Here is a 12819-nt window from a genome sequence, read left to right on the forward strand (position 1 = left end):
AAAACGGTAGACCCTTGCAAAAAATGCGATGACTGCTGAGGTAAGCAGGGACCCGTTTCAATAAGGAGGTGGAAACTGGCAGAACGGTAGGCCTAAGTTATTGAACTAATATTCATTTTCATGGTATCCCACAAGCAGAAAAAACAGGAAATAATGAAAAATAAACGTGGCAGCAGGTAAAAATTACGTATAAAAACACAATTCAAGCATTTAAAGGTGTAGGCTACATGAATTTACAAACATTTGACATATTAAATAACAATATATAATTCATTCTCTATTCCAATGTGTAGCAGCATTTTCCACATAGTCTAATGTGCTTTTCACATAAATGTTCTCTAATACAACCTATTACATTTCTTAATTAGGGTAATGAAATTAACATTTGACTTCTACTCAGCCAACAGCAAGAAGGCAGAGTCTCACAAAATGGGGGGAGGACCTGCACCACCACCACTGACAGATGAAGAGGAGATGACCACAAAACCAAGTATTGCAAGTATAGTAAAATCCAACAGGAAGAAGAATAACTGTTGCTTTTGTGAAATAAAGATGACCAAATAAATTGTTTTGGTGGTTATGGCACATATTTCGGACTACCCTTCCATCTGGCATCCTTCCATTCCATACAGTAATCTGCGATGATGGGAATATGCGTGTCATCAATGCATGCAACCACATTGGAAATCCTAAAGGAAATTCTAATTATTAGGTTACTTCCAGAGGTCGCAGCAAGATGTTATCAAGTGAACGTCATTTATCAGATTAGCCTCATTTAAACCGATTTCTACACCACTGACCTGCAATCCTGTAAAACTCCACTTTGATGGCTCTCACAGGTTTGTGCCCAAGAAACAAAAAATCTCAGAAAGAGTGTGAGAGCGAGGCACACTTTCCTTACTGTTCTGCATTATTGGCCTTACTGATGTGCTCTGCATCCCTGATGTTATATAGAAAATGCACTTAATTTAGATCCCCGCCCCAGTAAACAAGATTATAAATAGTAATCTAAGTGCATTATACATATTCTCTAACCTTTGAGCGTACATCGGTTGTACACTCATTATTGCGGTGCATTGTGGGATTGAATGAGTGCACTTAATAATGTCCACTATGGTTTCAGACACCACTACAAATGGCTGCCCCCTTAAATAGTGCTCTATTTAAGGGTATAGGGGGCAATTTCAGACAGCCAAAGAGTGATTGCTGAGTATGCAGTCCTTGATTGACAGGTTAATAATGTCTAGGTAATCAGAATGTTGGGGAGAGTGAGTGGAGTGTGTTGGGGGAGGGGGGCACAGTGTATCTGTGACAGAATCTCAACCACAATCCACCCCACCCTCCCCAGACTGCTTCTGAGGGCCATAGGCTCCGACTTTGTGGCTGACCCTGACCACGCTGTAATGGGTGTGGAAGGTGGTGAGCAGGGTCAAGGATGTCATCACTTGAGATGACCCCTCCGACTTCAAGAGTCCAGGATCTCACAGCCTGCGTACACCGGCTCATCATCCAGGAGCAGCTTCAGTGTGAGATGGTAGAGTGAGTGCTCAACAAAGCTGGTTCACCAATCCTTGATTGGATCCGGAGCACTGGTGGATGATGACACCACTGCATTCATTGTGTTGCGCTGGTCTTCTGTCATGGAACTCATAGAGAGTCAGAGACAGAAGATTAACTTTAATGCGGGGCAAGGGCATAGGTTTGATTTTGAAATTAGTGGGGACATCCCTGGAAGCTGAGGATTCAGGATATAGGATAGGATAATGTATTAAGAATTTTATTCTATATTGACCTTAACAATATAATTAATGTATTCTGTAATGTTACAGGAAACTAATAATAACAAGGAGGCAGTTTAACAGAGACTTTACTCTAACTTTACTCCGTTCATAGTGCAATGCAATAGTCAATGTGAATGTTTCTAGGGTCTTGTTCCTTGCTATTTGAAGAAGCCAAACACATGTCTACATCGGTCAAATTAACTGTTGGCTTATTCACATCAATATTGTCCAGTTTTTCCTGGTGGAGATGGCACACAACAATACTGTTAAAGGGTTAGTTCAGCCAAAAATGAAATTTCTGTCATTACTCACCCTTGTGTCGTTCCAAAACTGTAAGACCTTTCATCTTTGGAACACAAATTAAGATATTTTTGATGAGTTTTTTTTTATCCCCCATAGAAAGCAACGTAATTACCGTCATTCAAGGTCCAGAAAGGTATTAAAGACATTGTTAAAATAGTCAACGTGACTACAGTGGTTCAACCTTAATGTTATGAAGCAAGAATACTTTTTGTGCGCAAAAACAAAACAAAAATAACAACTTTATTCAACAATTTCTTCTCTACCCTGTCAGATTCGTACGTAGTTGACGCACTGAACGCAGTTCAGAGCTTCCGTGTTTACGTCCAAATGGCAGCTCAATATTGGCTGGCTCCTGTGTAAGCATTACACGCATGGGTCATGGTGCTAATGTGAACAGCGTTGGCAAATAATTTTACATTTTCAAAAAACATCAGTATGATTTATAAGGACCAAAAAATGTCCCCACAAGCACAGGGATTTCAGATATTGCCATCTTTGTGAGAGCATTTTGTCCCCATAATATAGGGTTTACCAGGACACACACATACACACTGGTCTACTCTGGCTACTATAGGTGGACGAGATGAATTAGGTGGGAGGATGGTGTCATCATTCTCCTCTTCATCATTGTCTAGAAGATGGGGGGATAATTCCTCATCTTCATCATCATCTTCTTCCACTATACCTGCAAGAGCATCACCAAAGAGGGGGGGTGATCAGAAGATTCAACATCCATAATATCACCCCAGTTATCAGGCTCCTGTGGCTGCTTAGCTGTCTCCCCTCTGGGCTGAGAGGAGAAGCATGGGTCCTTGTTTCCTGTTACAGTGACCTTCAGTCTCCTTTCCCGGGTCTTAGTAGGAAAACCAGAACAAATAGAGCAGCCAACTGAGTTAGATATAACAGCTTGGGTGTGCTTAACATCTAAGCATGATATGCAGAGGGTGGATCTTTTGCTGAAATCGGCGGGGAGCATCTTCCCCCCCATGCTCTCTGCCTTTCAAGCAGTGGCCATAACTCTCTTCACTCTCTTTGTTCAGTAAACTCTCATGGTGACGTGAAAGTTTACCACCTCAGAGCAGTGTTATACAGAGTTCTTTCTGAAAATGAACTCTTATTTCCCAAATCGTATTTGATTGGAAAATAAGGAGTATAGGAAAACATCTGCGTCAAGGTGAGTTTTTCCATTCCAAAGAGTTAAAAAAAAACTCTTTGGAATGGGAAAAACTCACCTTGACGCAGATGTTTTCCTATACTCTAACAAAACGCACCTAGCTAACAGCAATATAAGATTTACAGTGTTTGCTTTGTCCATAAACTGTTCAGCAGTAAATCCAATAATGTGTCAGTGAGTACAGCTGCACAATCTTCATGGGGAAGAAAGTGAGAATGACGCTGTAGTGGGCTGCAGCGAGTTATATAGCAGGGACTCCCTGATCGCTGTGGCGATTGGTCTGTCAGTCTGACAGACATGGTGTAATTGGTGCTTCAGCAGTCGGTCACACCTGAGGCGTTCCAATAGTGAAACACTGAATAGATGTTAGAAAGAGAACTTGACTGTGTTACAGTCTGACATTAAAGACAACTGATGTCCCACAGTGTGACATGGCTTACAGCTGGGATCATGTTTGTACACTCTGACAAGCAACAATCGTTAAGAACTATAAATCATACAGTGTTCATCCGAGAACCACTTTATTGCTTTTTTTTTTTTTTTTTTTTGCACTTGATCTTGACTTAAGTGGTCAATGCAAATCCCATTATCTACCATGCTAAAAGCTGCATTCAGATCAAGCACTAAAATAGTATTACTAAAATAAGCACTAAAATAATATTAGTTCTAATAGTATTGACCTTAAAACACACACACACACACACACACACACACACACACACACACACAGGACATACTGTCCTGAGTAAGACATTTTACATAAAAGATGTTTACATATAATCCACAACACAAAAAAAATAGCTGAATTTATTAAAATAACCCCATTCATAAGTATGTGATCCATTGATTCTTAATACTGTGTGTGGTTACCTGGATGATCTACAACTGTTTTTTTGTTTTGTGATGGTTGTTCATGAGTCCCTTGTTTGTTCTGAGTGGTTAAACTGGTCTCTGTTCTTCAGAAAAATCCTCCAGGTCCTGCAGATTCTTCAGATTTCCAGCATTTTTTGCATATTTGAACCCTTTACTGCAGTGACTGAATGATTTTGAGATCCATCTTTTCACACTGAGGACAACTGAGGGACTCAAACACAACTATTAAAAAAGGTTCAAACATTCACTGATGCTCCAGAAAAAAACATGATGCATTAATAGATGGGGGGTGAAAACATTTGGAATTTGAAGATCAAAGTAAATTGTATTTAATTTGTCTTCCGGGAAACATGCAAGTATCTTCTGTTGCTTCCGAAGGGCAGTACTAAATGAAAAAAAATGATATTCAAGTGAAATAAGAAAAAATTGGACCTCTTCATCCTGTTCAAAAGTTTTCACCCCCCGACTCTTAATGCATCGTGTTTCCTTCTGAAGCATCAGTGAATGTTTAAACCTTTTTTAATAGTTGTGTTTGAGTCCCTCAGTTGTCCTCAGTGTGAAAAGATGGATCTCAAAATCATTCAGTCACTGTTGTAAAGGGTTCGAATATGCAAAAGATGCTAGAAAACTGAAGAATCTGCAGGACCTGGAGATTTTTTCTGAAGAACAGAGCTCAGTTTAACTGCTCAGAATAAACAAGGGACTCATGAACAACCATCACAAAACAAAAAAAAAACAGTCGTAGGTCATCCAGGTAACCACACACAGTATTAAGAATCAATGGTTCACAAACTTTTGAACTGGGTCATTTTAATAAATTCAGCTATTTTTTTGTCTTATGGATTATATGTAAACATCTTTTATGTAAAATATCTTATTTGTATGATCTGTCTTATTTTGTCTAATCTATATTCTTATTATATATATATATATATATATATATATATATATATATGTGCGTGTATGTGTAAAGCTTTTAACATTGATAATAAGAATTGTTTCTTGAACTCCATTCATAAGAACTCCATTCATTCATCTATTTCACAGATCTCTTGTGTAGGATTGCAGCATTTCGGGGCTTGGGAAGTGAAATACCCTGGATGGATGACATGAGAAGATTCACAACCCAAAACTGAAATTAAAGCGAACAAATCAAATATCAAAACAAAAGTGAGGAATAAGTACCCATGGATTCATTTTTAAATATTTATTTTGCATTCAAATAGATCATTCTCCAATATTTCATCATTCTAAGAATTTAATACTCTGATCATTAGAGGTACAATATGTGACGTAAATAAATATACATGGAAAAATATAAAACAATATATGAATAACTTCCAAAAATGGAAGAAAATAAACTTTATCAATATTGCCATGTTTGCAGTAATCTAAAAAACAACGTATTGCGCATTACTGGTCCAGTGATATGAAATATATTACAATTAAAACAGGGATGCATTTCATGAGGGCATCCAAACCCCTCTTCTTCATTAAGCCGATGCCACTCAATCGTCCCAACAACAACGTCTTGCATGACAAATTGTTCACATCTCTATCAAGTCACCATTTCTATTGCACAGCATTCCTTGTCCCTGTCCAACCCAGAACGATGCAGACAGGAATGATAGACACACTTGGAAATGCATCACAACATACATAAATTAGCTGAACAGGCACAATTTGAACAAAAAAAAGACACAGTTCCTTTTGGGCTAGTATATATAACTTCTATACATGATGCAAAGGGTTTCAATACAATCTAATCGACATGCTGTGTTTTCGGTAGACAGCAATCGCTTCAGATAATGGTGATAAAAGGATGTTTAAAACATACATCCATCTCACTAAATGTATGATAAAAGAATGTAATGTACGACTAGTAAAATTGCCTTCCCAAGAAACACAGTGTCTGGCATATTGTGTAAAAGTGCTGGCATTGGAGAAAAAAGGGAAAGAAAGTACTTGTAAGACAAAATATTCGTTTTAGGAGGAACACAGGATGTCTTCTACTCATTCAGACAAATAATCACAGCTAAAAGCCTTGTGGCTTCGTAATCTAAACTAATTTCCCTTCTAATATAAATCTGAGTAGGACTGAAGAGTTAAGCCAAACCACACTAAAATAATGCAACATGATAAATATTGCAGTTATTAAATTAACATTTGTCAATAGAAAGAAGATAATAAACGCATTCATTAAAAATGTATTGATATTTGAGTCATACAGCCTGTGTATCCTCTTGTACTGATAGGGGTTGATGTATATCATTCCCCTTTTCGAACCATTCATATATTTTGTACTTTTCTTCATCCTTTACCTCCACTGTGCAATAATGCATGACAAATACAATTAAATAAAACATCATCCAAAGACATTTTTGATCAAATGTAAAAGATCACAGAAGGCATCTCGCCCAGTAGCTGGTGCCAAGCTCATTTTGCCTGTTATTGTTTTCCCCATAGATCATCAGTTTAACTCTCAGGCACTTCTAATCTCTCTCTCTAGGAGCTCAGGTCCGCTCTGCAAACATTGGCACACATTGCATAATTTCCGGAAGTTGTTACTGTAGTCCTATAACGTCTCATGTTCCTCCTGGGCATGCACGAGTGTCCGGGTTGCATCAGTGTCCCTTTGTGCTGCCAGGTCGTACATGCAAATAAATTGGAAGAGCTAAGTGTCCCACCCTGTGGTCCTTCTTCTGTCTCGATGCTGGAATGGACATTCTGGATGGTGTCACGGAGGCTATTACTGGAAGGCATGGTCAGCCGGAGGACCATAAGAAAAACCTGGGAACGCTCCGGCAGCCTCCCGTACGCTGCTGGTCATGTGCAGGTAATCGTTGTTGCATAGGGAGGTCGACACAGGTAAGTGTGTGAACTCTGGGTCAAAGTGCCGAAGGTCAGTGGGACCACTCTGTAGAATTAATAGAGACAATTTATTATATATCTATATAGAGACAAAGATTTATGATAAACTAAAATATACTTTAAGGCAAGACACTACAGGCAAAACCATTGTTTTTTTAATGCACTGGTCAATTTTAAGATTTTGGGCTATTTTGCTTCCATAATATGTAGACTAGTGGAAAGGAAAAGGTTTATTATTATACTTTAAGTATTTGCATATGTAGATTTCAAATACAAAACATACCTCTAAAGGCCTTTTTCACCAAATGTGTTTTTTTTTTTTTTTGTATGCACTAAACCAGAAATCTCCATTATCTAATATGTTTTGAACCTGGCTTTATCCAATGTTCAGATTGTTCTGGAAATGTATGCAAATGAGAGTATTTTAATATTTAATATTTAACTCATTTGCATATTTAAACAACAATTTAGAAAACTTGTAATACAGAATTTAATTACTTAACATGCTCTGATTTACTGGGGAAGGGTGGTGATATCTATTAGTCTAAATTTTTAATTAAATTTACTCTATTCATCTGTGGTGTCTTGCCTTAAAGGGATAGTTCACCCAAAAATGAAAATTTTGTCATCATTTAATCACCCTCAAGTTGTTCCAAACCTGTATGAATGTCTTTGTTCTGCTGTACACAAAAGAAGATATTCTGAAGAATATTTGTAACCAAGCAGATCTCGCCTTCCATTGACTACCATAGTAGGGGAAAAAATACTATGGTAGTCAATGGGGGGGGGGGGCGAGATATTCTTTCAAATATCTTCTTTTGTGTTCATCAGAACAAAGAAATTTGTACAGGTTTGGAACAACTTGAGGGTGAGTAAATGATGACAGAATTTTCATTTTTGTGGTGAACTATCCCTTTAATGCCTTATTTGAGACTTATATGTCATCTATTTAAATATATTATTACTAATTATTAATATACAGGTAAAGAGTTAACTTACCACTGTAGGAATGAAAGGAGGAACAATCTTTTTGGCCATGAGGTCGTCCCAGTTGATGGGAGAAAAGAAGCTGTGGAACTTCAGCTCCAGCTACAAATAAGCAAAAGTGTGTATAAGAATCACAAATCTCAGGAAAATAAACCATATGCGAGTAGCACCTGTGTGTTGTTCCACTTACAAAATCATCTTTGGACCCCAGTCTCTTGGTACGGTCCTTGTGCAGCAAACCCTCCAGCAGGTCACGGCCCGCATTGGACACATTAGGCTTCAGGACTAGAGGCTTGTGAAGGATGTTGTTGTACATCTCGGCTGTGTTGCGACTGTAGAATGGAGGCTGAAAATACACAGACCAAGAGATTAATTGTTTGCAAAATGTATGCTTTGCTACAGCTGATTAGTCATTTTTCAGGCAAAAGACTTGATAGTTCTTCTCACCAGTCCGTACAGCATCTCAAACAGTACTGATCCCAGGCACCACCAATCTACTGTACGATCATAGGCCTGTTTCTGGAGCACCTCAGGTGCCAAGTACTGTGGAAAAAAGGAGGAAAAAAAGAAAGAACAGAAATTAAAACACTGTTCTTGTATTTTTATAACTTCCCAATGAAAAAGAAGTACACTTTAGGATACTTTAAAAAAAAAAGAGCACTTATTACAGAAATAATATACTTTGAAAGAATACACTTAATTGTGAACTGAATGTAATGTTTTTTAAATGGAATTAAATGGAAATGTATATACAGTATGGTTAATGTGTATTGCTGAATGTACTGACAAGCATTTATAGTAAACTAAAATATACTTTAACGTCATTTCTATTTAAACTTGTTTGTCATGTATTTACATATATTTATAATGATGAAGTTGCAATTTAGTATGTTTAAAATATATTAACTTTAATGGTAATATTGCATAACACAATACAGTTAACGTTATACTCAGTACTTTGTATATGGTTTAGTATGTTAGTCAACAAATAAAAATAAGTGTACTTTAAACCATGACAAAAATTATTAAAACATAATGATTTAAAATAGACTTTAATGTAAAACTTTAAATCATTGACATTTTAAAAGTGTACTTAAGTGTATTACACAGTCCTAAAAGTGTACTCTCTTTAAGTAGCCTATACTTAAGTGGCGCTTTATTTCATTATTATAATATTATCTGCAAGAAAATATACTTTTAAGATTTGAAGTACAATACAAGTGCACAGTCTTTCATGAATGACTCACCTCAGGAGTTCCACAGAATGTTGTGGTTGTGCCATTGGGTTCCAGTCCCTCTTTGCACAGACCGAAATCTGTCAGGACAATGTGGCCCTGAGAGTCCAATAGGATGTTCTCTGGCTTCAAGTCTCTGTGAAAATTGACAGGTAAAGGTTAAAACCCCATGGTCGCCATTATATTGAACAGAATCAAGTACTCAGTTCAACTGCTACTCCACTAGGAGGCACTGCAGGCATTCACATACCTGTAAACTATGTGCAGTGAGTGGAGGTAACCGAGTGCACTAGCTATTTCAGCAGCATAAAACCTTGCCCTGGGCTCCAGAAACACCCTCTCACGCTGGAGGTGATAGAACAGCTGCAGGAGAAAAACAAAACCATGAGTTCATGAATTTAGTCAACCTTTTTTTAGCTGAGGTGCGGCTTCTTTCAGGCTATGAACGCATTGTTTACTAACCTCGCCACCATTGACGTAGTCTAGCACGAAGTACAGTTTGTCTGTGGTTTGGAAAGAGAAGTGCAGTCCCACCAGGAATGGATGCTTGATATTTTTCATTAATACACTCCTTTCTGCCATGATATGCTTTTGCTGAAAAACATTTTGAGTGTCATTGTTATTATGATTGTGGCGAAGCGCTTTCACATCTATGAGAACATTGCATTAGGTCTTACCTCTTTCTTTTTCAGAATTATTTTCTTCTGTAGCACCTTCACAGCATAGTATTGTTCGCTTTCCTTGTGCCGCGCGAGCAGAACCTGTGGAATAAGATGCCGTTAGCATTCTCAGTTTAGAAGTATATTACATAAATGTTTACATCTTGACTGTATGAAAAATGTTTGTGCATACCTTTCCAAAGCTCCCCTTCCCAATGATCTTTAAGTAGTCAAAATCTGAAGGTTTGATCCTGTTAAGGAAATTAAATAACATCAGTAATGCAAACAGCCTGACTGACTGAAATCCAATTAACCAAACAACAGATTGAGAATGGAAAAAGGGAAGAGTAACTACGTACTGTGTTTCCTCAGCCAAAGAGCTCCTGGGATTGGTCAAACACAGGTGATTCTCTTCCAGCTCCTCATTCTGGTTTTCATCGATTTTTAAGAATGATCCAACTTCAGCACTAGAGAAAAAATAAATTTTTTTTAATTATTTTAGTTCAGATAGTTAACTCTGTTAAAAAAAACTCAGTTTGTAAAAAATAAAAATAAAGAACACACTTACAGAATAACAAAATGAATTGTGATTAATTAATTTGACCTATATTGGCACTCGCAGTTTATGTAAATAATATGTTATACTTATAAAATTATATTATAGTTAAAGTATTATATTATATAGAGGGTCTTCAAATGTTGTGTTGGGAAATGGGGCCTTTGAGTCAAAAAGGTTGAGAACCACTGCTTTAAATGAATTATTCATCCTTTAAGCATTTCTTGTAATGCCTTTGCATGCAGATAGATGGCAGTGTTGTTGAATTTTATGAAGGGCCGTTTCTGGTACTTTGGAAAATTCAAAATTTCAGACTTTTTGACCTGACAAGACAGCTGCTATCGGTGCAAGAATATTAGATTACATAAATCTACTAAAATATATCAAATAATATTTTATTGAAACCATTTGCCTTCATAAAAACAGTCATCCTGCCCAAAATGATGACTTTTATTTAGTCTATTGAGGGCCGAACCTTTTAGACACCCCCAGCATCCTCTAGCATGAATGAATATTGTAGAGCATATGGAGGGTAGAGATGACACGGTGAGAAATTTTCCGCTGGTCCGACCTGAATGACTCTAAGACCAAATGGGCCGCACTTAATTGAATCAGGCCCTTATCCTCGTCTAGGGGACATTAGGGATTTTCTCAAAGGTGCTTACTGCAGCCAAGCGGCGGCCTGAACAGCTGCTTTTCGTGGAGCACTATTCTGGTGCTTGGCTTTATCTTGTCGGTACAGATTAACCTACACAATTAGCAGAATGTACAGCTAAAGTCCGATGATGGGATTACATGCTCTAATACAGTCACCTCAATGAAGGTGTATATAAATACACTACAGTATTACAGTGTTGCCTTGATGAATGAATGCTGGAAATTTCCTGAATCACTTTCTTGCTGATTTTGAAACACAGAAATCATGCTCTTACAGTATTTTTCATTGGCCTATGTCTTTTGTTGGTACAAAAATCTACATGTAGCCTAATAATTAATTAGCCTTTATAATGCTCATATAATTAAATATTGGCATACTTACTGTTGACAAATGGGAGGGTTGGAAACAAGCCTCTGGATGAAGTCATTTAAGCCCATCTTCCTTTCTTTAATAAAAGCTGAAACAAAGAAAAACATTTACGTCAGAAGGAAATCCACAGCTGACGTCATTAACACCCCTGCATTTGAAATGAAAGAACTGCCAAACCATACGTGAAGGGAAATCCTTAAAAATCTCAAAGGTTATCGGCAAAACAATAATTTGCACTTCAGGTCTATGACAGAAATCATGTTTTATACATGCTGTGATTCAGGAACCGTGTGAATATGGTTTAAGCATTTTCGAGAACAGTGTCAGTGTTACACAACAGACCGCAGTGCTCACTGTACAAATATCAAGAACGATATTTCATCATTTGATCAAGTATAATTCTCATGAAACACCGACCACATAATTGAATTATTAAAAAACGCAATGCAATATATATATTTTTAAAGAAGGATAGAAAAAAATGCGACTAATGTAGCCTAATAATAAATTATAGACCTAATTAAAATAGACTACAAACACAAAAACGGCTATCACACCTCCAAAGACATCTTTTTTCTCTCATTACAGTTGTTTAATTACATTTTTTTTTTACATAATTACATTCTTTTACCTCAAACATAACCAAATAAGCAAAGTCTATTAGAATAACTCATATCTGTTGAGAGAGACGTACCGGTGAGAACTGACACGATTCCCCTCATCTTGCAGTATGTCAAGTCACATCCAGCCTGAGTAACTGCCATCACTATTATTTTCTAAGTAGCTATAAATCCACAGGAGAAATGTATTCCTTTAGAAGCCTTTTATTGCAACGCGCTGATCTCCCAGGAGCAAACCGTTTGACGAAGCGCACTACTGAGTTTTGGTGCCAGGCTGTCGGATGGTCAGCGCTACTGTCTTCCCCCGACAGCGCTGGACCCGTATTTTTATATGGAACACGTGGTTGTGGAGGCGAGGCTCTGACATCACTTGAGTAACCGAGGAGACTTGCAAAATGTGACGTCACGGGATCCCACGAATCTCTGTTCCACCGATAGGGGGCGATGCAAGGGGAACGGAAGCGCTTCCATTCAAGTGAGCCAGATTACTCGCACGGACTCTTTCTATCAATCGAAAATTGCTACACAGCTGGCTCACCATCTCATCATAGTGTAACAGATTAACTCTTAATCCTTATCAGTAATGATGAAGAAGAACGTGAAGCAGTGAAAATGAGAAATGAAATGCATTAGGCATCATACACATGAGATTAAGGTCTCTCTCTGTTAATGGAAGACATTCCTCAACAGATGTGCTAAAATATTCTCCGTATTACTTTACAAATAATGACGC

At 37.6% G+C, this 12819-nt stretch overlaps 1 protein-coding gene across 1 annotated transcript; it reads right to left on the reverse strand.

Moving 5' to 3' along the window:
* Positions 1-5323: 5323 nt before the first annotated feature.
* On the reverse strand, positions 5324-12656 carry si:ch211-195b13.1 (STKc_SGK domain-containing protein). The gene is made up of 12 exons (XM_051873164.1): positions 12161-12656; positions 11479-11554; positions 10243-10350; positions 10077-10134; positions 9902-9985; positions 9687-9818; positions 9475-9587; positions 9237-9360; positions 8437-8532; positions 8180-8335; positions 8002-8091; positions 5324-7048 (listed from the first exon to the last, which is right to left on the reverse strand). The coding sequence occupies exons 1-12, from the start codon at positions 12228-12230 to the stop codon at positions 6881-6883; spliced, it is 1275 nt and encodes a 424-aa protein (XP_051729124.1). The 5' UTR covers positions 12231-12656; the 3' UTR covers positions 5324-6880.
* Positions 12657-12819: the final 163 nt, after the last annotated feature.

Source organism: Ctenopharyngodon idella, chromosome 19, assembly GCF_019924925.1.
Source record: "Ctenopharyngodon idella isolate HZGC_01 chromosome 19, HZGC01, whole genome shotgun sequence".
Taxonomy (NCBI): Eukaryota; Metazoa; Chordata; class Actinopteri; order Cypriniformes; family Xenocyprididae; genus Ctenopharyngodon; species Ctenopharyngodon idella.